This window comes from Salvelinus sp. IW2-2015, unplaced genomic scaffold (genome assembly GCF_002910315.2).
Source record: "Salvelinus sp. IW2-2015 unplaced genomic scaffold, ASM291031v2 Un_scaffold1554, whole genome shotgun sequence".
Classification (NCBI taxonomy): domain Eukaryota; kingdom Metazoa; phylum Chordata; class Actinopteri; order Salmoniformes; family Salmonidae; genus Salvelinus; species Salvelinus sp. IW2-2015.
In genome coordinates this window covers 89,274-115,324 of record NW_019942985.1, presented here as the reverse complement: position 1 = coordinate 115,324, position 26,051 = coordinate 89,274, and the positions used below count along the sequence as shown (strand labels likewise).

Here is a 26,051-nt window from a genome sequence, read left to right as displayed (position 1 = left end):
GAGTGATTACATTTCTCCAGCCCTATCCCTTAGCTTTTTATAGAAACAGTGTCGGGGGACACTATTTGTGTTATTGTTTCAACTGCAGATTGTCCCTTTAATATCAACAATTGAATAAAATTGTCAGTATTGTAATACATACAAAATCAAATGCCTATGCTAAGATCTCAATAGCAGTTTCACGGAGGATTCTATTCAAAATTCATCAAGGTATGATCATGAACATGACCAAAGTCATCGGATACTGTGGAATAAATACAATCAAGCTTTTAGTGTTTATGAGCAACAGTACAGACTATATATCCCTAAGTTACATTATCGATCTAGCTACTGCACTCGATTAATTTGGAATTCGCTACAAATCAAATCATTTTCTCATTGTTTTCTTTTAAGATATAGAAATACTACTACTAGGCACATTATAAAATATAAACCTGAAATAAAAATCGCTTTGATGATATATTCAGTGAAAATGATCTCAGTGTTTATGTTAACTTTGTCTACATGTGGTTCATTACATATGATATTAAAACGTTTATGTATGGCCGGTCATAATGACGATTTCACCGTAACGGAATTACACTGAGACTCTCCATTTTTTCACTTTAAAATGTATGCCAAACAAAACACATTGATTTTAAAGTGTAAACAAACGGTGCAACTCTTTGACTACTCAGACTACTTTGAAAAATGTAGACAAAACATTTAACTAAAAACACATTTACTGGAAGAACTGCAGATGAAAAAAAAATTATACGTCCACGTTTTCCAAAAACGAATTGAACTACAGCAAGTGAAGTGGATTTACACCCGGTAACAGAATTACATCATGGCTCCCTGATCTGTACTACAGAGAATTGCATAATTATGGATATGAATGTCATTCTCTTCATGGTGATGTATCCTGAAAACGTATACAATGGTAGAAATATGCAATATCATCCTTTGTATATACAGTATGAGTACAGTAGAGTACAGAACAATACAGTACATTATACTGTACTCTCCCAAACTCTACTCTAGTGGTTTTCAACTGGTGTGCCTTGAGGATCTCTCAGGTGTGCGGTGAAACCTTTCCTAATCTTGATAATATTTTGTAACACTCACGTATAAACATGCTGTAAGGACTGTCGCTCTCCTCATCCTCAGACGAGGAGAGGAGAGAAGGATCATCAGACCAAAATGCAGCTTCAGGGAAATAAGCCATCTTTTATTTTATAACAGGGAAATAAACTGATGATGATGGCGACACGAAAACAAACACTTTAACAAACTTACAAAATAACAAAACGACGTAGAACGAAACCTGAACATAAACTCACATACTAAAACGTAAACTCACGGACAGGAACGTTACATCAAAACACACGAACAGCCAAACAGTCCCGAATGTGAAAATACATCGACAACACGAAGACATCACAGGAGACAACCACCCACAAACAAACACTGTGAACAGCCTACCTAAATATGACTCTCAATTAGAGGAACGCCAAACACCTGCCTCCAATTGAGAGCCATACCAGGCAACCCTAAACCAACATAGAAACAGATAACATAGAATGCCCACCCAAACTCACGTCCTGACCAACTAACACACAAAACTAAACAGAAAACAGGTCAGGAACGTGACACATGCCCTGTGGAATGCAAATTGCATTTTGACCGGGAGCAGCTGTGCCGCTCAGATAATACATTGAATAGCAAGCACATGGTTACATATCGTTGTTTCAATTTGAGGGGTGAGCATCACGAGCAAAGACATTTGTATAATTTTACTTCACCTGTGAGAACCGTTAGCACAGGCAAGTTTGATTAGGTTTAGCTGTACCACACGCTCTGCCCGATAAACAAAACGGAGCATTGCTTTGTGTCTGCGGTTGCACATTTACAATGCAGAAAACCCCTAGTCTCCAGCTCAAACCTTTCAAAACAAATGACCTATTTTACCAGAGTTACACTTTCTCTCCGAGCGGATTTGCTTGACGCTCTTAAAGGTGTACACGCAAATTAATCATAATGATTAAGGAACTATGTTTGCACAAACTATCACAAACTATGTTTGCGTACTCCTCTGCTCTACTCTAAACTACTCTACTCATAGTTCAAATAAACCCTATTTAATCTTTAGAAAACGTTTGTCACAGAATTTAAATGATTCAGATGAGAGGATAAGATGAGATGGAGGCCATTATCACAAAATAAATTACTACTCTACTCTACTCTACTCTACTCTACTCTACTCTACTCTACTCTACTCTACTCTACTCTACTCTACACTACTCTACTCTACTCTACACTACTCTACTCTACTCTACTCTACTCTACTCTACACTACTATTCTTTAATGTAATGTTCTCATTCAGAGGGGTTGGGTTAAATGCAGAAGACACATTTCAGTTGAATGCATTCAGTTGTACAACTGACTAGGTATCGCCCTTTCCTTTTCTGTACTGTGCTGTCCAAACTCTACTGTGCTTCACTGCACTGTGCTGGCCAAACTCTACTGTGCTTCACTGCACTGTGCTGGCCAAACTCTACTGTGCTGTTCACTTGCACTGTGCTGGCCAAACCCTATTGTGCTTTTACATTTTTTACATTTTAGTCATTTAGCAGACGCTCTTATCCAGAGCGACTTACAGTAGAGTGCATACATTTGATTACATTTTACATACTGAGACAAGGATATCCCTACCGCGCCAAACCTCCCTAACCCGGACGACGCTATGCCCAATTGTGCGTCGCCCCACGGACGCCCCACGGACGTGCTTCACTGCACTGTGCTGGCCAAACTCTACTGTGCTTCACTGCACTGTGCTGTCCAAACTCTACTGTGCTTCCCTGTACTGTGCTGTCCAAACTCTACTGTGCATCACTGCACTGTGCTGGCCAAACTCTACTGTGCTTCACTGCACTGTGCTGTCCAAACTCGTGAATCATAGACGTCTATGATTGATCTGGACCTGACCAAAAATCTACATCTGTGGACATTGAAATCAATGCCGGTCCGGACCGGCCCAAAAAATGATGTCTGTGGACATCGCAATCAAGGCCAGGGTGGACTGACCAAATTTCAACTACTTTTCAACGTCGGTGCTCACGGGGTGCAGATGCTAGTTACAGTAAATGGAAAGAGAGGGGGGTCATGGGTAGGTGGCAGTAAGAGCCAGGAGAGGTGACATTACTGGAAGAGAGAGCAGAGAGAGAAGAGGCAGAGAGAGAGAGAAGAGAGAGAGAGAGAGAGAGAGAGGAGAGAGAGAGAGAGAGAGAGAGAGATAGATAGATAGATAGAGAGAGATATATATATAGAGAGAGAGAGAGAGAGAGAGAGAGAGAGAGAGAGAGAGAGAGAGAGAGAGAGAGAGAGAGAGAGAAGAGAGGGACGAGAAGAGGAGAGAGAGAAGAGAGAGAGAGAGAGAAGAGACGAGAGAAGGAGGAGAAGGAGAGAGAGAGAGGGGGAGAGGTTCTCCAGACTGTTTTCAAACTCTCATTTTGACCACCAGAAAAACAGTTATGATCTGAACATTACAGTATGCCAGTGGAAGGGAGGACAGTAGCAGGAGACACTATGATCTGAACATAACAGTATGCCAGTGGAAGGGAGGACAGTAGCAGGTGACCCAACTGTGATTTGTGACTACTATGATTTCCCATTGTAGCCAATTCATTTGCAGTAATTCTGTTATCGAGTTTTTGGTAATTCTGTTACCAATTTGGAAACAGAATAACGAGATTTAATCACTTAATAATTCATAAACCAAAATGTATGTCAGTGAAAACCCTAGAACTATTTGAAAGGTGTATCATTACTTGTTAGATCTGTCAACTTTCATTATACTCCCTCCTTCATGAGGGAGAGAAATTAGGAAATATCTTAAAGACGTGGGTTCGTGATAATTTTTTTATTTTTTTATTTAAACTTTATTTAACTAGGCAAGTCAGTTAAGAACAAATTCTTATTTTCAATGACGGCATAGGAACAGTGGGTTAACTGCCTTGTTCAGGGGCAGAACAACAGATGTTTGCCTTGTCAGCTCAGGGATTTGCAACCTTATGGTTAGTAGTCCAACGCTCTAACCACTAGGCTACCTGATATTAAATTATATTTTATATTAACACTCTGAAATTGTGAATTTTTTTGTGTATGAACTGATTGAAAAAAATCATGGAATTTCAGCCTGTTCAGGTGGGATGGAGTTTTTGTCCCAGATCATGACACCACAATCTGATCTGATTATTCTGACCAATGACCAGTCATCTTTTATTTGCATATGTATCCTACTTTAAAGAGGTAAGTAGAGTAAGCTCTAGAGCAGAGATGGACAACTGTTGGCTCATTGGCTGCGGCCCCCCTTTTGTAGGCCTACGGACCAATAATACAAAATAAATACACACACATATATATATATTTATACACATTACCAGTCAAAAGTTTGTTTATTTTGACTATTATCTACATTGTAGAATAATAGTGAAGACATCAAAACTAAGAACACTTATGGAATCATGTTGTAACCAAAAAAGTGTCAAACAAATCAAAATATATTTTATATTTGAGATTCTTCAAAGTAGCCACCCTTTTCCTTGATGACAGCTTTGCACACTGTTGGCATTCTCTCAACCAGCTTCATGAGGTAGTCACCAGGAATGCATTTAAATTAATAGGTGTGCCTTGTTAAAAGTTAATTTGTGGAATTTCTTACCGTCTTAATGCATTTGAGCCAATCAGTTGTGTTGTTACAAGGTAGGGGTGGTATACAGAAGATAACCCTATTTGGTAAATTATCAAGTCCATATTATGGCAAGGACAGCTCAAATAAGCAATGAGAAACGACAGTCCATCATTACTTTAAGACATGAAGGTCACAACAACAATGAATCGCTATGATGAAACTGGCTCTCATGAGGACCGCCACAGGAAAAGAAGACCCAGAGTTACCTCTGCTGCAGAGGATAAGTTCATTAGAGTTACCAGCCTTAGAAATTGCAGCCCAAATAAATGCTTCACAGAGTTGAAGTAACATTCACATCTCAACATCAACTGTTCAGAGGAGACTGTGTGAATTTGGCCTTCATGGTCCAATTGCTGCAAAGAAACCACTACTAAAGGACACCAATAAGAAGAAGAAACTTGCTTGGGCCAAGAAACACGAGCAATGGACATTAGACCAGTGGAAATCTGTCCTTTGGTCTGATGAGTCCAATTTTGAGATTTTTGGTTCCAACCTCCGTGTCTTTGTGAGATGCAGAGAAGGTGAACAGATGATCTCAGCATGTGTGGTTCCCACCGTGAAGCAAGGAGGAGGAGGTGTGATGGTGATTTGCTGGTGACACTGTCAGTGATTTATTTAGAATTCAAGGCACACTTAACCAGCATGGCTACCACAGCATTCTGCAGGGATACGCCATCCTATCTGGTTTGTGTTTAGTGGGACTATCATCTGTTTTTCAACAGGACAATGACCCAAAACACACTTCCAGGCTGTGTAAGGGCTATTTGACGAGGAAGGAGAGTGATGGAGTGCAGCATCAGATGACCTGGCCTCCATAATCATCCGACCTCAACCCAATTGAGATGGCTTGGGATGAGTTGGACCGCAGAGTGAAGGAAAAGCAGCCAACAAGTGCTAAGCATATGTGGAACTCCTTCAAGACTGTTGGAAAAGCATTCCTCATGAAGCTGGTTGAATTACCCACTGAGGGGGAGGCCCATTGATCATCAGTTACCATATTAAAAACTGCAAACATTTGCCTCCACCCTATGGCAAAATGTGTAGAATTGCATGAAATTAGTTATACAATTTCTATATCTTCTCTCTGCCCGATGCCAAAATGTGTAGAATTGCAGCAATCTTGCTTAAAAACTGGAACATTTTCTCTACGCCCCATGGCAAAATGTGCAGAATTGGAGGAAATTAACTATTTATTTTTTAAATCCCCTCTTCGCTGTTGTAACCTGCGTTGTTTGAAGGAGACCAAGGCGCAGCGTAATTTGTGGTCATCATATTTATTTAAATGAGAACCAGCAACAAAATAACAAAGTGAAACCAAAACGAACGTACCGTTCTGTAGGCTACAAGAGCTGTACAAAAACAACATCCCACAAAACTAAGGTGGCAAAACAGGCTGCCTAAATATGATTCCCAATCAGAGACAACGATAGACAGCTGTCCCTGATTGAGAACCATACCCGGCCAAAACATAGAAATAAAGAACATAGAGTTTCCCACCCGAGTCACACCCTGACCAACCAAACATAGAGAATAAAAATATCTCTACGGTCAGGGCCTGACAGCTGTCACGAGGAGGGACGCTAAAATGTTTTGCGCGCCGGTATGGATGTGGGTATCGCCACCTCGGCCCCTCATGATGAGTTCCGTTTTTTTGTGGCCCCCAACCCCATCAAAGTTGCCAATCCCTGCTCTAGAGCCTACACCAGGGTTCCCCAACCGGCGGCCCCTGGGCTGAATTTGGCCCACGGGTGGTTTTATTTGGCCACCATGTTTTCTGAGCAAAAAATACACCAGGAAATAATTTGCAAGTGATTTTTATTTAGGAAATCTGTTCCCAAGTATTCCCACTCATAATAGAGAGACGTAGTGCATTCGGAAAGTTTTCAGACCACTTGACTTTTTCCACATTTTGTTACTTTACAGCCTTATTCTAAAATGGATGAAATTATTCCCCCCCCTCATCAATCCACACACAAAAACCCATAATGACAAAGCAAAAACTTTATTTAAAAAAAAAAGTTATTCAAAATGAAAATCTGAAATATCACATTTACATAAGTATTCAGACCTATTACTCAGTACTTTGTTGAAGCACCTTTGGCAGCGTTTACAGCACTGAGTCTTCTTGTGTATGACGCTACAAGCTTGGCACACCTGTATTTGGGGAGTTTCTCCCATTCTTCTCTGCAGATTCTCTCAAGCTCTGTCAGGTTGGATGGGGAGTGTCGCTGCACAGCTATTTTCAGGTCTCTCCAGAGATGTTCGATCAGGTTCAAGATCGGGCTCAAGGACATTCAAACACTTGTCCCGAAGCCACTCCTGCGTTGTCTTGGCTGTGTGCTTAGGGTCGTTGTCCTGTTGGAAGGTGAACCTTCGCCCCAGTCTGAGGTCCTGAGCACTCTGGAGCAAGCTTTCATCAAGGATCTCTCTGTACTTTGCTCCATTCATCTTTCCCTCGATCCTGACTAGTCTCCCAGTCCCTGCTGCTGAAAAACATCCCCACAGTATCATGCTGCCACCACCATGCTTCACCGTAGGAATGGTGCCACGTTTCCTCCAGACGTGAAACATGGCATTCAGATCAATCTTGGTTTCATCAGATCAGAGAATCTTGTTGCTCTTGGTCTGAGAGTCTTTAGCTGTCTTTTGGCAAACTCCAAACGGGCTGTCATTTGCCTTTTACTGAGGAGTGGCTTCCGTCTGGCCACTCTACGATAAAGGCCTGATTGGTGGAGTGCTGCAGAGATGGTTGTCCTTCTGGAAGATTCTCCCATCTCCACAGAGGAACTCTGGAGCTCTGTCAGAGTGACCACCGGGTTCTTAGTCACCTCCCTGCCAGAGGCCCTTCTCCCCCGATTGCTAAGTTTGGCCGGGCGGGCAGCTCTAGGAAGAGTCTTGGTGGTTCCAAACTTCTTCCATTTAAGAGTGATAGAGGTCACTGTTTCCTTGGGGACCTTCAATGCTGCAGACAGTTTTTGGTGTCCTTCCCCAGTTATGTGCCTCGACACAATCCTGTCTCAGAGTTCTACAGACAATTCTTCGACCTCAAAGCTTGGTTTTTTTCTCTGACATTTACTGTCAACTATTTGACCTTATATAGACAGGAGTTTGCCTTTCCAAATCATGTCCAATCAATTTTTTATTGAACCTTTATTTAACTAAGCAAGTCCGTTAAGAACAAATTCAGAGGGTGAATGGGCACACCGCCTTTGGGCGGCTATGGTAGTAGGTGCCAGGCACACCGGTTTGAGTCAAGAACTGCAACGCTGCTGTGTTTTTCACGCTCAACAGTTTCCCGCGTGTATCAAGAATGGTCCACCATCCAAAGAACATCCAGCCAACTTAAACACAACTGTGGGAAGCATTGGAGTCAACATGGGCCAGCATCCCTGTGGAATGCTTTCGGCAGCTTGTAGACTCCATGCCCTGATGAATTGAGGTTGTTCTGAGGGTAAAAGGGGGGTGAAACTTAATATGAGGAAGGTGTTCCTAATGTTTGGTATAGTCAGTGTATGCATAACAGGCCTACACTTAACAAAAATGTTTCAAAAGGGTTCTTCAGCTGCCCCCATAGGAGAGCCCTTTTTGGTACCATGTAGAACCCTCTATAGAAAGGGTTCTACATGATACCCAAAAGGGTTCTACCTGCAACCAAAAAGGGTTCTTCAATGGGGACAGCCCAAGAACCCGTTAAGGTTCTAGATAGCACCGTTTTTTCTAAGAGTGTATGGGCAGGATGTGGTTTTAAGACATTTTTGGGGGTATAAACCTAGCCTAAGGATAAGAAGTCACATGGTTTGCAATAAACAAAATGTGGGCAGGATGTGTTAAAGAAAAAAATCATATTTAAAGGTAGAGTTGGCAATGCAAGATGTAAACAGCAACATCGGGCCGATTTCTGTAACAGTTAAGAGCGTTGAAGCCCAAGGTTAAACTTCTCCACTGTTTTGGTCCTACAGCTACCACGTGGTAGCAGCGTGTACCACCCTGTGCGCAGTCCCGCGCAGATACATCCGTGGTCCTGCATTACGCTCATCTGAATATCTGCGATGCTGCTCGTGGCGACGTCATATCGCTGAGTCTCAGTGTAAGTTATACAACATTTTAATAGGTTTCTCGGTGTTACTCTGTTTGACGTTGAACATTATCCCCTATCAGGATAGAGGATAGAGAATAGAGATTTTACCTTTGTGAACATCTATCAGTGAATTGTTAATCTTTCTGCTGAATCAATGTGTTTACTTGATAGCTACCTACACAAATAGCTAGCTAGAACAGTGTTAATAAGATTWTTTTTTTTAAATCATTAAAGAGATTTAAAAGCAATACAAATAAAAGTTCTCCAGTAGGCATCTACAGAGGGAGCTAAGAGCTGTGTTGTCAGTCATTTACCAGTGTATGCTTTGATGTCATATTATTGCACATCGGACCTGGGCGGAAAATAGTGGTATTTTGCAGTTTATTCTATTTTTATTTTTTTTACATAGTTGAGGTAGTTTCATGTGAAGGATAAACTAAAGGCATTTTTTTCCCTTTGATATTCAAATACAGAAGTTTTTTTTTTTTTACATATTTTGAATACTTCTCAGAAAAACAAATACGTTTTTTTAAATATATGCAAATTGCCACCACTTTATATATAATAACACCTTGTAAAAAATAATTTATAATAGGTTAGTAAATAGTTTATTCATAATTTATTAGTTATTACTCCCACATTTGTAAATGTTAGTAAGCTAGTTTTTCACACATTTATAAACAACTTTTAAAGCTGAGATCCGCGGTAGTGGGAAACAGCACCATGGCTGCCCCACCACGGTCTCTATTGTTTTTGTTGTTGAGCTCAGGAATGTCACGCAGTATGATTTTTTAAATTATCAGTAGATAGTATTGTGCTCATCTATCTTGCGTACAATGACGTCTGAGGGGGGAAAAAACGGTGTTAATTGTTTTCAGTAACTTCTTTGTTGTTGTAATATTGCACTTTCTTCAAGCACTTTTTGATTGCAAATTGTTTTGAATGTCTATGATATCATATGGTGCTTGAAGAAATATTGCTCGTAACAGGCTGTCTGTCTGTCATCCGTGTCACGCCCTGACCTTAGAGAGCCTTTTTATGTCTCTATTTGGTTTGGTCAGGGTGTGATTTGGGGTGGGCATTCTATGTTTTTGTTTTCTATGATTTTGTATTTCTATGTTTTGGCCGGGTATGGTTCTCAATCAGGGACAGCTGTCTATCAATGTCTCCGATTGGGAACCATATTTAGGTAGCCCGTTTCCCTCTTTTCAAGGTGTGAGAAATTTAACTTTGTTTGTGTCACATAGCCCTTAAGCTTCACGGTTGTTTTGTATTGTTTATTGTTTTTGTCGGCGTCATCCTAATAAAAAAGGAATATGTACGCTCACCACGCTGCACCTTGGTCTACTTCTTACGACGGCCGTGACAATCCGTGCTAAATCAAACATTGATGGGGTGATACACATTTAATCATACATGTTTATTCTGTGTATTTGTATGTCATAATGAACAACAAATCTTCAATAAATTGATTTGACTTTGCCATTTTACAAGTACATGTATTTAAGTATACTCATATATTTAGTGAATATGGCCGAAATCTATCATTACCTAAAAAATGTTAACATTGACTGCATTTACACTTGTCCCCCTAGTAACTCTGCCCCACAATGTCAGATCCTCACAGGGTAAAGTGCTTATTATTCAGAAGTGTCCTTCTGAATAGTTAGAGGGGACATACATTGTCTGAGAAATGTATTTTCATGTTGTCAAAATCTTTGACTATCCTATTTGGGTGCTTGTACATTTTGCCCCTTTCAATTCTAGTTTCTGTGGCTTGAAGCATGCCTACATCATAGGGAGAACATTTTTGTTTTTGCTTCCTTAGAGGGAAGTCAGTGACACCATAGAGAGAAGAGAGAAGGAGATGGATGCCCATTGACCATGGCTTCCCATCCAGAGGGAATAAAAAGTAAGTTCATCCTACAACTGCTTGAAGTGAATAAGAACAATAATGCAGGTTCCATAGATGTTTCATTGTAATGCTCATTACATTATTATTGTTTGTTGACAGTGAATCACTGCCCAGAGGCTTCCAAACTCAACCCAGGTAAATGTGACTGTCAGCCGTCACTTGATTCATGTAATCTTCATCCCTAACAAATGTACAGCAGTTTCTCAAGTCTTTTGTCAGGCTAATGCAATGCTGTATGGTGCAATGATGTATAAACATATGCTCCCGAGTGGCGCAGTGGTCTAAGGCACTGCATACCAGTGTTAGCGGTGTCGATTCCAGGCTGTATCACAACCGTCTGGGATTGGGAGTCCCATAGGGCGGTGCACAATTGGCTCAGCGTCGTTAGGGTTTTGGCCAGGGTTTTAACTGACTTACCTAGTTAAATAAAGGTTCAATTTTAAAAAGTATAAATTAAAAAACATTCAAACGATTCTAGCTAGCTAGGCAAATGCACCCTACTGCTGCCACACAAGCAGAGCCTACAATGGATGGGAAATCAACCTAATCCACACATACGTACTTGTCAGTTACACTCTTATTTTATATCAGTCAAATATGAAATTAATGGTGGCCAATATGTAATGAAAGAGAGGTGTTATGAAGCTGTGTTTTTGTGCTGTAATGCATGAAGCAGGCTGCTATTTACATTGACTACATATCCTTAACACATTAATTATCAATCAATCAATCAATCAAGTTTATTTTATATAGCCCTTCGTACATCAGCTAATATCTCGAAGTGCTGTACAGAAACCCAGCCTAAAACCCCAAACAGCAAGCAATGCAGGTGTAGAAGCACGGAGAACATTTACACATCTATACTGCCCTACCAGGCAAAAAAAGGCAGTAACTAACTCATTTTCGACCAAATGAGCAATGTCATTTTTGCTACATTAAATACATGCTTAAATTAAGTGGACAAGTATGCTGCCTCTACTGCATTGTGTTTTGGAGAAAACGGGGGTCATGTAGCAGTAACTGCATAAAGTTACTGTGTAACCAAGGTAAATAAAATACTTTTTTTTCTTCAGTTCCACGCAATGAGTAGTTACTGCCTTTTTGCTTGGTAGGGCATCTATAAGCGTCTCATGAACGTGTTATAACAGGTCCCAACCGCATTATTACAGGTTAATGAAATATATCCATAGCATATCTATAGCGCATTCATGTCATGCTATGCAAGCGCTGATTTAGGTATCTTAACACTGTAAATGCATTATTGCAATGACAGCGTAGTGTCATCAATGACAGCGTAGTGTCATCAATGACATCGTAGTGTCATCAATGACATCGTAGTGTCATCAATGACAGCGTAGTGTCATCAATGACAGCGGTAGTGTCCATCATGTGACCATCGTAGTGTCCATCATGACATCAAGTAGTGTCATCAATGACATCGTAGTGTCAATCAATGACATCGTAGTGGTCATCATGACATCGGTAGTGTCATCATTGACCATCGTAGATTCATCATTGACATCGTAGTGTCATCAATTACATCGTAGTGTCATCAATGACAGCGTAGTGTCATCAATGACAGGCGTTTGTCATCAATGACAGCGTAGTGTCATCAAATGACAGAGTAGTGTCATCAATGAAATCATAGTGTCATCATTGACAGCGTAGTGTCATCAATGACAGCGTAGTGTCATCAATGACAGAGTAGTGTCATCAATGACAGCGTAGTGTCATCAATGACAGCGTAGTGTCAATCAAATGACAGGCGTAGTTCATCAATGACATGTAGTGTCATCATTGACATCGTAGTGTCATAATGACATCGTAGTGTCATCAATGACATCGTAGTGGTCATCAATGACATCGTAGTGTCATAATGACAGCGTAGTGTCATCATTGACATCGTAGTGTCATCAATGACATCATAGTGTCATCAATGACATCGTAGTGTCATCATGACATCGTAGTGTCATCAATTGACAGCGTAGTGTCATCAATGACAGCGTAGTGTCATCAATGACATCGTAGTGTCATCAATGACATCGTAGTGTCATCAATGACATCGTAGTGTCATCAATGACAGCGTAGTGTCATCAATGACATCGTAGTGTCATCAATGACAGCGTAGTGTCATTATTGACAGCGTAGTGTCATCAATGACATCGTAGTGTCATCAATGACATCGTAGTGTCATCAATGACATCGTAGTGTCATCAAATGACATCGTAGTGTCATCGATGACATCGTAGTGTCATCGATGACATCGTAGTGTCATCGATGACAGTCGTGTGTCATCGATGACAGCGTAGTGTCATCGTGATCGTAGTGTCATCGATGACATCGTAGTGTCATCAATGACAGGGTAGTGTCATCAATGACATCGTAGTGTCATCATTGACATCGTAGTGTGTCAATTGACACGTAGTGTCATCAATGACATCGTAGTGTCATCATTGACATCGTAGTGTCATCAATGACATCGTAGTGTCATCAATGACATCGTAGTGTCATCAATGACATCGTAGTGTCATCAATGACATCGTAGTGTCATCAATGACAGCGTAGTGTCATCATTGACTCGTAGTGTCATCAATGACATCGTAGTGTCATCAATGACATCGTAGTGTCATCATTGACATCGAAGATTCATCATTGACATCGTAGTGTCATCAATGACATCGTAGTGTCATCAATGACAGCGTAGTGTCATCAATGACAGCGTAGTGTCATCAATGACATCGTAGTGTCATCATGACATCGTAGTGTCATCATTGACAGCGTAGTGTCATCAATGACAGCGTAGTGTCATCAATGACAGAGTTAGTGTCATCAATGACAGCGTAGTGTCATCAATTGACAGAGTAGTGTCATCAATGACAGCGTAGTGTCATCAATGACAGCGTAGTGTCATCAATGAATCGTGTGTCATCAATGACAGCGTAGTGTCATCAATGACAAGTAGTGTCATCAATGACATCGTAGTGTCATCATTGACATCGTAGTGTCATCAATGACATCGTAGTGTCATCAATGACATCGTAGTGTCATCAATGACATCGTAGTGTCATCAATGACAGCGTAGTGTCATTATTGACAGCGTAGTGTCATCAATGACATCGTAGTGTCATAATGACATCGTAGTGTCATCAATGACATCGTAGTGTCATCAATGACATCGTAGTGTCATCAATGACATCGTAGTGTCATCAATGACATCGTAGTGTCATCAATGACATCGTAGTGTCATCATGACATCGTAGTGTCATCAATGACATCGTAGTGTCATCAATGACATCGTAGTGTCATCAATGACATCGTAGTGTCATCAATGACAGCGTAGTGTCATCATTGACATCGTAGTGTCATCAATGACATCGTAGTGTCATCAATGACAGCGTAGTGTCATCATTGACATCGTAGTGTCATCATTGACATCGTAGTGTCATCAATGACATCGTAGTGTCATCAATGACATCGTAGGTGTCATCAATGACATCGTAGTGTCATCAATGACATCGTAGTGTCATCAATGACAGCGTAGTGTCATCTTGACATCGTAGTGTCATCAATGACATCGTAGTGTCATCAATGACATCGTAGTGTCATCATTGACATCGAAGACATCATCATTGACATGTAGTGTCATCAAAATGACATCGTAAGTGTCTCAATGAAGCGTAGTGTCATCAATGACAGCGTAGTGTCATCAATGACAGAGTAGTGTCATCAATGACATCGTAGTGTCATCATTGACAGCGTAGTGTCATCAATGACAGCGTAGTGTCATCATGACAGAGTAGTGTCATCAATGACAGCGTAGTGTCATCATTGACAGAGTAGTGTCATCAATGACAGCGTAGTGTCATCAATGACAGCGTAGTGTCATCAATGACATCGTAGTGTCATCAATGACAGCGTAGTGTCATCAATGACAGATAGTGTCATATGACATCGTAGTGTCATCATTGCCATCGTAGTGTCATCAATGACATCGTAGTGTCATCAATGACATGTAGTGTCATCAATGACATCGTAGTGTCATCAATGACAGCGTAGTGTCATCATTGACATCGTAGTGTCATCAATGACATCGTAGTGTCATCAATGACAATCGTAGTGTCATCAATGACAGAGTAGTGTCATCAATGACAGCGTAGTGTCACATCACTGACATCGTAGTGTCATCATGACATGTAGTGTCATCAATGACAGAGTAGTTTTCATCATGACAGCGTAGTGTCATCATGACATCATAGTGTCATCAATTAGACATCGTAGTGTCATCAATGACATCGTAGTGTCATCATGACATCGTAGTGTCACTTCAATGAAGTCGTAGTGTCATCAATGACATCGTAGTGTCATCATTGACAGCGTATTGTGGTCATCAATGACAGCGTAGTGTCATCATTATGGCTTATTATGGCCATACCAGTGTTAGTGAATATGCCAAAAGGCCAAACCAAATATTGAAATTGTGCTGATATATATCCTGTACCAGCCCCATTTCCCCCACCTGCTGGTATAGGCCCGTGACTTACCTTCTGCTTCTGAAAAAACAGCCATAATGACGACACCGCTGTCATTGTAATGATGCCTCGATTAAGATACCTAAATCAGCGCTTACATAGCATGACATGAATGCGCTATAGATATGCTATGGATGTATTTCATTAACCTGTAATAATGCGGTTTGGACCTGTTATAACACGTTCATGAGACGCTTATAGATGTGTCGTAAATGCATCACGGATATGTAGTTAAAGTAAATCACTACTGAATATACAGTACTTGGCAAAAACAAATGTAGATATTAACATCTATATCTTCTGTATCTTCTATATCTTCCAAAATGTTTTAAACAATGGGGGAGGAGTACAAATATGGTGGCGCAGGGCTTCAAAACAGTGCCCTCTGTCAGTCATCTAGTGTTTATATACATCAATGACAACTTCACTGAGTTTCCCTGTTCTTATTTTAGGTCCTCTGAAGACGTTACTCCACAAACTTGGTCTGGAAAAACAATATCCTAATAAACTGACTCTTCGATCTTTGCTTGAGATCAACAAGGACAGTATATCTGATGACGCTGTTGACTCACTCAAAGCAGTACCACGGTACTTTCTGAAGAAGCTATTGATTGTCAATGCAAAATGTAGGAGTTGCACATGTTTACCTGAGGATGAAAGTAGCATTGAGCTTGATAGTGATCAGAATACAGAGGATAATGAGGTAAATCTTCTAGATCTCATCACTGCACTCTTCCTCTGTGCTGACAGTTTCCTGCAGCAGGAAATGGCACTCAAGATGTCCATGTGCCAGTTTGCTGTGCCACTCCTGCTACCCCCGGGCACTGGCAGTCAGAGCACCCTCATGTTGTGGGCCTTGAGGGCTATCCTTAAAGAGTGGCGTCCACATGCTCTATCAGAGTCAAAAGGGTTTGAGGAAGGTAATATTGTGCTTTTGCAAATGCCTTTAATCTCCTTTGTGAGGCTTCAAGCCTGTAGTATGTCAAAATCGCGGCTTTTGAATCATGTCCTCAGCAATGATCAACAGAATCACAACATCTTCGCTCACAAAGACATGGATGGAGGGGCAGCTCCAAGGACGATCTCAGGTGGCTTGGTAGAGGCTTGCTGGTATCTTCCATGTGGAAACAGAAATGGGGATAACTTTCCGGAACCACTAACCGTTGCTAACTTGAGAGGAGACGTTTGTGCTTCACAAGCACAATTTAGTTTTCTAACCCAAGTTTCAACAGCCATCTTCATCTTCCTTGACAGCGTTGATGAAGATGAACGGAAGTTGTTGCTCTCTCTTGGGGACATGGGATCCAAGCTGTTCTTTGTGGTCAATTCCAAAGAAGAGGTGAGCCATAATGTCAGGACATCAGTAAAAGAGATAATGGATGCATTCAAACTAAAGTCAAACAAATTACTGATGCAGAGACCAAATGTCAACCGTGCAAGATTCTCACGTCAGATCACCAAAGCCATGAAAGATATTTTGAAGGAATCTACTTCAAAAATAAGCATAGAAAGTATGTCAAATGAAGCTATCGAGCTGGGGCCATTTGTTGATGAATGTAAGACTGAGGCCTCAAAATCAGCAGCTGAGGAGATTCTGAAAGGCATTGGAGACCAGAGCATAGTGGATTACAAGAGGAACCAGCTGCCATTGCAAGGTGAACACTGGAAACAATTAGCTAAGATAGAGAAAGAGGAGTGCAGGTTGAAAGACTCAGGGGAAAACAGACTGGAAGAGTACAGAGCCAAACTCCAGGAGGATAAACTGAAGATTAGAAGAGAGCAGAACAAGTACAAGACTACCACAGCTATGGCAAGCTTTCTAGGATTCCTGGCGACAACCGATAAAGAGGAAAAGGCCCTATTTCTTAAATGGTTACAGCTCAAGCTGGATATGCGGTCACGGAAAGACTTGTCATCTCTGCGCCACAGATTCAAAGAACAGTCTTTGGTGAAGCAAGATAATAAATGTTTGGAAGAGCTAGATCAATGTATTTTGGACTCGTCTCTGGGAATCGAACATTTCATGAGAGAGATGGGACAAATCTATGAGGCATCCAGGCTTGGAAATCCCCAAGCATCATCAGAACATTGCCCTCTACCTGCCCTGGCAGCTGAGCTGCTGTTGGATGGCTATCCATTTGAGCTTTTAGATGGAGATGCCTCCAACATCCCAGAGAAGTGGGTGACTGATGTCCTGATGGAGCTTCACAGAAAGGTAGGAGAGAAAAGTAAGCTGCTTGTACTGACTGTATTGGGGGTACAGAGTACAGGGAAATCAACACTGCTCAACACCATGTTTGGTGTGCAATTCCCCGTCAGCAGTGGCAGATGCACAAGGGGAGCATTCATGCTTTTCCTCAGGGTTGGAGAGGACATGAGGAAAGACCTGCGTTGTGACTTCATCCTTCTAATCGACACAGAGGGTCTCAAGTCACCATCTCTAGCACAGCTGGATGAAAGCTGTGAACACGACAATGAGTTGGCAACTCTAGTGATCGGTCTTAGTGATATCACAATCATCAACATTGCCATGGAGAACTCAACAGAGATGAATGACGTTCTGCAGATAGCTGTTCATGCCTTCTTAAGGATGAAAGAAGTTGGCAAAATGCCAGTTTGTCATTTTGTGCACCAAAATGTGGCAGGAGTGTCTGCACACAACAAGAATGTGACGGACAGAAAATATATTCTGGACCGACTCAATGAGATGACACAGATTGCAGCTGAGATGGAGAAGCGGCCCTCTGTGAATAGATTCACTGATGTATTGGATTATGACGCAGACAAAAACAACTGGTATATTCCTGGGCTGTGGCACGGCACACCACCAATGGCACCTGTCAATACAGGTTACAGTGAAGCTGTTTTGGACCTCAAGAAGAACCTTCTAGAAGTTCTTAAAACATGCAGATATGAGGAACCTTCACAGATCCCAGAATTCATTGAATGGATGAAGAGTTGTTTGTGGAAAGCTGTGAAATATGAGAACTTAATTTTCAGCTTCAGAAATACTCTTGTTGCTCAAGCATATGACAACCTCTGGAAAGAAATGACTCAATGGGAGTGGGACAGCCGAAAGAAAATCTACACATGGCAAACGAAGGCAGACCTACAAATCTCAAACCTTGAGGTAAACAGCTTTGAAAACCAGGCAGAAATCCAAGACTTGCAGAAATTGGCGGAAACTTTCAAATCTGAGGCATTGAAAATGGTGGCAACTCTGGAGAAAGAGATGACAGACAAACTAGACGCATACTACAAAAGGAAAGACAGAAATGTATCCCTGATAGAAAAGAACAAAATAGATTTCTTTCATCATATCCGGGATGTTCACAGAGATATCTTAAACACAGAGAATAATAAACTTGACATGGCCGTAAAGCTTAAGATCAGCACAATCGAGGCCGATGATATTCATAGAAAACAGAAAGTCAGGATTGAACAGAAGGTATTGCAGCTCCTTCAAAACTCCAGTGACAGCAAAACCCCACTCTCAGACGAGCAGCTGGAAGATGAGTTTGGGAAGATGTGGAGCCGAGAAGTAGTGAAGATTTCAGGGTTGGAAGAGCACGACATTCCTTCTTCTGTTTTCAAGCAGTTAACAGGAGATTTCTCTAATCGCAATGTGAATGAGGAGTTTCAAAATGTAGAGACTCTGACAGCCTACGGCAAGGAGCCTTTCAAGGCCAGGGACAGACACATTTGTACTATGACCAAATTCAAACTGAAAATGATGATGTTTGGGAAGAAAAAAAAAGCGAAAGAAAGTTTGCAGAGATTTTCAAAGAGCGTTATTGATACCTGCAGAAGGATTATCCTAGATTCCACAAAATCCCAAACAGATTACCATGACTCTCTTACAAAATAAGTTCTTGAGAAGATAAACGAATCTCTGAAAGAAAACTACAAGGACCTAAAAACAAATACAAAATTTGAGGTTGACCTGAAACTGTACATATGTGGTATTGCCTCAAGGGAATTCCTTCAAATGCACAGGAATTTCCTTCTTCGCAAAGATCCTCAAAAGCGTCTGGAGGAGTCCAGGAATCAGTACTTGTCTGCTTTCATAGACTTATTGTTATGCTGATTAATGCGGACCCAAAAGCGACTTAAAGAAACAGAGTCTTTATTCCAGGCAAAAACACGACAGGGCGGAACAAGGACGCAGGACAGCAAACATCAAACAAGAATCCGACAAGGACAGGAGCGGAAAACAGAGGGAGAAATAGGGACTCTAATCAGAGGGCAAAATAGGGGACAGGTGTGAAAGAGTAAATGAGGTCGTTAGGAGAAAGAGAAACAGCTGGGAGCAGGAACGGAACGATAGAGAGAGAGAGCGGGAGAGGGAGAGAGGGAGGAGGAGAGAGAGAGAGAGAAAGAGGGAAAGAACCTAATAAGACCAGCAGAGGGAAGCACAGGGACAAGACATGAAAATAAATGACAAAACATGACACTTATACAGAGAGAGAGACCATTGCCGACGCAAAGCACCGGATTTCGCTCAGCACGGTCTCCGACCAGCGATCTTACAATACATCAATAGGTTCCTTGGGACTGACATTGTCGATGAAATGGTAATAAGCAGCCACGCAGCAGAGTACAGCTCACGGTCATCCTTCCAGTACTCTATCCTCAAGGAGCTGCTGGAAAAAGATGACTTCCAGGCCTTTGTCAAATACTTTCAGACGTACGTTGTTAAAGATTTGATATGCCAGCACATTAAAGAATGCTTTTCAGCTGAGATATCTTTTGTCATGTTGAAAAGCAAGAGGCTGAAGGAGATCATTCAAAAGATAAAGGAGGCCATTGAAAAAGCTAGCCAACCTCTGCCCAATGACACTAAAAGTGTCACAGAGTTTATGAAAAACCTGTGCAAACATCTTGACAAAGACATCTCCATATCTATGGACGCTGTTGAGGTGGTCCTCTTTCAGATAAGTACTACCTGCGATCCTTTCACCACGAGTCTCCACGAGTCACTGAGTGACTTGAAGCAGCAAATGCAAGATGAATTCTCGAAATCCATTGACATCATTGAATCCCTTTACACCCTTCCCATCAAACCTCAGGACGAGCTCTTCATGCGTGTGTCGGGTTGTGCGAAGCAGTGCCCCTTCTGCAAAATGCCGTGTGATGCAGGAGGTAAAGACCACAGACAGCATCACGCAAATGCACATCGACCACAAGCACTGGGGACCTACAGACGTGTTCAGACTCAAGAACTGGTTGAAACACTTTGCACAACTGATGTAAATGGTGAAAAATCATTCATAAATGAAACCACAGACTGGAAGCCTCATCCTTACAAAGACTATCGTACCTATTACCCAGAATGGAACATCCAACCAGACTCAACTGATGAGGCTTCTGACTACTGGAAATATGTCCTGGCGACATACAATGACAGGCTGGCTGTGAAGCACAAAGCCAAGCCAGCTGTGATTCCAGAGGCATGGAAGAGCATCACAAAAGCGCAAGCATTGGAAGGCTTGAAGGTAGCTTTTAGTATAAAAGTGTAGGTAGTAGCAGAATTTGCCACCTGAGTGCAATATGGGCGACGGTTTAAATTATGAAAATCAATGTTCAGAATGTTATGCTGTGTAAATTAAAATCATGTTGTAAGATTTATTCCCTGAACGCTCAGGAGATGTATATTCTGTGTTCCAGGTACATACAGTATCTCCCATTTTTAGACAGGTTGTCCTCCCGCTAGAATGACTGTCCCATGTACCTGACTTATCCTCAATGATAGGAAACTCAATTACTGTAAAATAATCCCTTGTTAGCTTTGTAACATGCATATCTGTCTAACTGTCCTAGGTAACATCACTGTTCTAGGCAACATTACTATAAAATAACTCTCCAGATTAAAAATGATTACGCTCTGTAATAGTCTAATCTGTCTCACTGTTCTAGGCAACATTACTGTAAAATAACCCTCCAGATTAAAAAGGATTATGCTCTGTAATAGTCTAATCTCTCTCACTGTCCTAGGCAACATTACTGTAAAATAACCCTCCAGATTAAAAATGATTACCCTCTGTAATAGTCTAATCTCTCTCACTGTCCCAGATAATGGCAGGTTAAAAATAATTAGAATCATGTTTAAACTTACTTTGAATAGGTTAGAGATATAATTTTGGGGGCAAGATGAGACAGATTTTTTCATATTAATTTCTTGTTCATTTTGTCTCTTGCTGTTATGGCCTCTCTCCCACTCTGTCCCATTAATTGTTTGATGTTTGGGGTTTGTTTTGCTGTTGCTTTTGTTTTTCTTTATTGTAAAGTGACTGTGTTTCAGAAACGCGCTATATAAATACTATGTATAATTATTATTAGATGATGACACCTAGAATCTCTACAATGTTCACAAACGGGGAGAGATGACACGACTGAAGATGGAATTGATAAAGTGGCACTACCAAGTTTACCCTGATCGTGGTGTTCACCCTGATCGTGTTCACCCTGATCGTGTTCACCCTGATCGTGTTCACGATCGTGTTCACCCTGATCGTGGTGTTCACCCTGATCGTGGTGTTCACCCTTATGGTGTTCACCCTTATGGTGTTCACCCTGATCGTGTTCACCCTGATCGTGTTCACCCTGATGTCTTTTAATGGAACTGTACGTGTTGAAATATTGTATTCAAGACAGGATTCAACTGTGACAAGGGGATGGTTTTTAAACAATGTGTTAAAAGCAAAATATGCTTATTAATGATGATTGATTATATTTTGAATTGAGAAGAATGATAAAAAGATTAATGTCTGTAAAAAAAAAAATCTGGTTTGTCATTTATGTCATTAGTTGTACAATATTGGTGAGGTTGTACAATCATTAACTTAATTTCCTCTATATTAGTCACTGTAGTCTTGAGAAAATATGCAGAACGAAATAAACAACCTATTGATTTACTTTGATGTTATCAGTATATTATTTATATAAATCTCTCTCTCGTCAAGGCATTTGATTTTTTTAGTTCACTTCAGTAGAGGACTCCCTCTACTGTTCTATTCTGGTAACTAAAGCCACTGCATGTCTATAATGTTCATCAATACAATGTAGCTGAACAGAAAGTCTTACACACATTAATCCTCTACACATTTTACATCGAGAGGTCTCCTGCCCAACAACCGTTTTGAAACAAGACACCAGTCTTCACCATAGTCAATAAATATAAATTAATAGTCATGAATAAAACACCAACTGGATTGCGGTAACTAGTCACCTAGACATGTAGCCTACATTACGATGACTGTAGGTATAGTCTTCATCACCTATAAATGTATGGCCTGTTACATGACTCGCATCACTGCTTTGCTCTCTACATCAGTGAGTTTGTTTTGCGTTGGGAGAGAATGGGAGAGAATAAACCCAACGTCTTTTACATAATACAACAACATTCATGATCTCAGCAGGGACAACAGGAGGACCTATACATGTATGAATAATTCCAACAAACTGTTAAATAATATTTCTAAGTAGTTTATAAACAGAATGGGTTACAGTAATGGGTTCACTGAAGGGTGGAGCCACCACACTACATCTTAATGAGTACAGGGTTTGGCAGGGATGCCCGGGATTAGTCAATCACAGATGCAGCAGAGAATCAGTCATCATTACAACACCTGGAAAGTCTAACAGATGTACTGATGATACGATAGTAACACCCAGAGCTTTCTATTAGTTAGAGTTGAGTTAAAGGAGCAATCTGTAGTTCAAACAATAATGAAGCGCCCACCCTGCAACTATTTTGAGTAAAAAGCTAAGGGAAGGGGCTGGAGAAATGTAACCACTCTCAAATTCATAGACAGAGCTATGGAGGCAAGGACTGACCATCCATGATATTAAAAGTATTGTTTTAATCCCTGTTTCGAGACGATACAGTTTTTGTTTACAGTTTCATTTTGTGTTCTGATGGTTGTGACAGTTGATCTGAGTTCACGAGGCATTTATAAGTTATATTCTTCAATAATCAATGAGTGCTTAAATGCAGTAGTTGGGTACTCATCACTACATAAATGAGGGAAAATTCAACACTGCTGTTAATCATATTCAGGCAATGATTGGTGGGTATGAAGATCAAAACAATGACATTGTTCGAGGTTACTTCCTGTAGCGTTTCACCAACCAATAGTAAGTGGTCACAGGGAAGTGATGAGGGGTAATATGTCAGGAAGGATAAGATTAAATGTCTGGGGTGGCCAGGACATCAAATGTGGGTCAAGGCACTGTCTGCCACTCTGTACCTCTTGGACTCAGAATCTGGCACTGTCTGCCACTCTGTACCTCTTGGACTCAGAATCTGGCACTGTCTGCTTATACACATCTAGATGTGTATAAGGGCACTGTCTGCCACTCTGTACCTCTTGGACTCAGAATCTGGCACTGTCTGCCACTCTGTACCTCTTGGACTCAGAATCTGGCACTGTCTGCCACTCTGTACCTCTTGGACTCAGAATCTGGCACTGTCTGCCACTCTGTACCTCTTGGACTCAGAATCTGGTTTTGACCTTTTTCCTGTCCACGACCATTCTCTTGCCTTTTGGATATAAATAAACAACTAAGACTCGAACCATCTGCCTCCTGTGTCTGCATCTGGGTCTCGCACTGTGTCCTTATAATGTTCGTTGTTTCTTTTCTTGTTCTGTTATGTTCTAGCACTTTGAAAAGGTGAAGTAGGTCCCTTTTTAGATCATCTTAAAGCAGCGAAATGTGAAGACTGTCCAAGAGGTGTGCAGACTGACACCAGGCACCTACAAACCTAAGTCTAACAATTCCAATCATTTGACCAGTGTATCCTGTTTCCTTTGTTCTGTGGTTTATCGTGGTTTATTATCTAGGCCCAATAGGCTATGGGTATTTTCACATGCCATTTCATCTTTAAATACCCATTTATTTCAGAATGAATGTATTACCTACTTCTTCTGTATACCGTCTTTCTTATAGGAACTACTGAAATTAAGAACAGAAGTCACATAATCCATTAAATCAAATCAAATTTATTAGTCACATGCACCGACTACAACAGGTGTTTCTGCATAAATCGGTCATAAAATGTTATCTGATCTTCATCTAAGTCACAATAGACAAACACAGTCTGATTAAACTAATAACACACAAACAATTATACTGTCACGCCCTGACCGTAGAGATTTTTTTATGTCTCTATTTTGGTTTGGTCAGGGTGTGATTTGGGTGGGCATTCTATGTTCATTTTTCTATGTTTTCAATTTCTTTGTGTTTGGCCGGGTGTGGTTCTCAATCAGAGGCAACTGTCTATCGTTGTCTCTGATTGAGAACCATACTTAGGTATCCTTTTCCCACCTGTGTTTTGTGGGTAGTTGTTTTGTGTCTGCACCAGACAGAACTGTTTTGTGTTGTTCTATTTTGGGTTATTTTTGTCTCAGTGTTCAGTTTTAATAAAGAAATCATGAACACTTACCACGCTGCGCTTTGGTCTACACCTTCTTCAGACGACCGTTACATTTACGTTTTCATGTCTTTATCGAACACACTGTGTAAACATTCACAGTACAGGGTGAAAAAAGTATGTGACCCCTTGGATTTAATAACTGGTTGACCCTCCTTTGGCAGCAATAACCTCAATCAAACGTTTTCTGTGGTTGCGGATCAGACCTGCAGAACGGTCAGGAGGAATTTTGGACCGTTCGTCCTTACAAAACTGTTTCAGTTCAGCAACATTCTTGGGATGTCTGGTGTGAACTGCTCTCTTGAGGTCAGGCCACAGCATCTAAATCGGGTTCAGGTCAGGACTCTGACTGGGCGTATTTTCTTCTGTTGAAGCCATTCTGTTGTTGATTTACTAATGTGTTTTTCGGTCGTTGTCCTGTTGCATCACCCAACTTCTGTAGAGCTTCAATTGGCGGACAGCCTAACATTATCCTGCAAAATGTATAGTTAAACTTTGGAATTCATTTTTCGATCAATGATAGCAAGCTGTCCAGGCCCTGAGGCAGCTACGCTACGCAGCCCCAAACCATGATGCTCCCTCCACCATACTTTACAGTTGGGATGAGGTTTTAATGTTTGTGTGCTGTGCCTTTATTTCTCCACACATAGTGGTGTGTGTTCCTTCCAAACAACTCAACTGTAGTTTCATCCGTCCACGGAACATCCAGGTGCACTTTTGCAAACTTCAGACGTGCAGCAATGTTTTTTTTGGACAGCAGTGGCTTCTTCCGTGGTGTCCTCCCATGAACACCATTCTTGTTTAGTGTTTGACGTATCGTAGACTCGTCAACAGAGATGTAAGCATGTTCCAGAGATTTCTGGAACTGTGCAGCCGTCTGCATCGACCTGGCCAAGGCTTTCAACTGTCATTCTTATCGGCAGACTCGATAGCCTTGGTTTCTCAAATGACTGCCTCGCCTGGTTCACCAACTACTTCTCAGTTCAGTGTGTCAAATCGGAGGGCCTGTTGTCCGGACCTCTGACAGTCTCTATGGGGTGCCACAGGGTTCAATTCTCGGGCCGACTCTTTTCTCTGTATATATCAACAACAAAAAAATGTCACCTTTATTTAATTAACTAGGTAAGCTAGTTGAGAACAAGTTCTCATTTACAACCTGGCCAAGATAAAGCAAAGCTGTGCGACACAAACAACACAGAGTTACACATGGAATAAACAAGCATAGAGTCAATAACACAATAGAAAAAAACTCTTGCTGCTGGTGATTCTCTGATCCACGTCTACCCAGACGACACCATTCTGTATACATCTGGCCCTTCTTTGGACACTGTGTTACAAACCTCCAGACGAGATTCAGTGCCAT

General features: G+C 41.2%; 1 protein-coding gene across 1 annotated transcript; it reads left to right on the top strand.

Annotated features, from left to right (window-relative positions):
• Positions 1–10,639: 10,639 nt before the first annotated feature.
• LOC112071247 (up-regulator of cell proliferation-like) lies at positions 10,640–22,147 on the top strand. The gene is given in 4 exon segments (XM_024138714.2): positions 10,640–10,723; positions 10,826–10,861; positions 15,708–19,325; positions 19,708–22,147. Coding segments are annotated over 4 exon segments (4,749 nt in total). The 5' UTR covers positions 10,640–10,695; the 3' UTR covers positions 20,775–22,147.
• Positions 22,148–26,051: the final 3,904 nt, after the last annotated feature.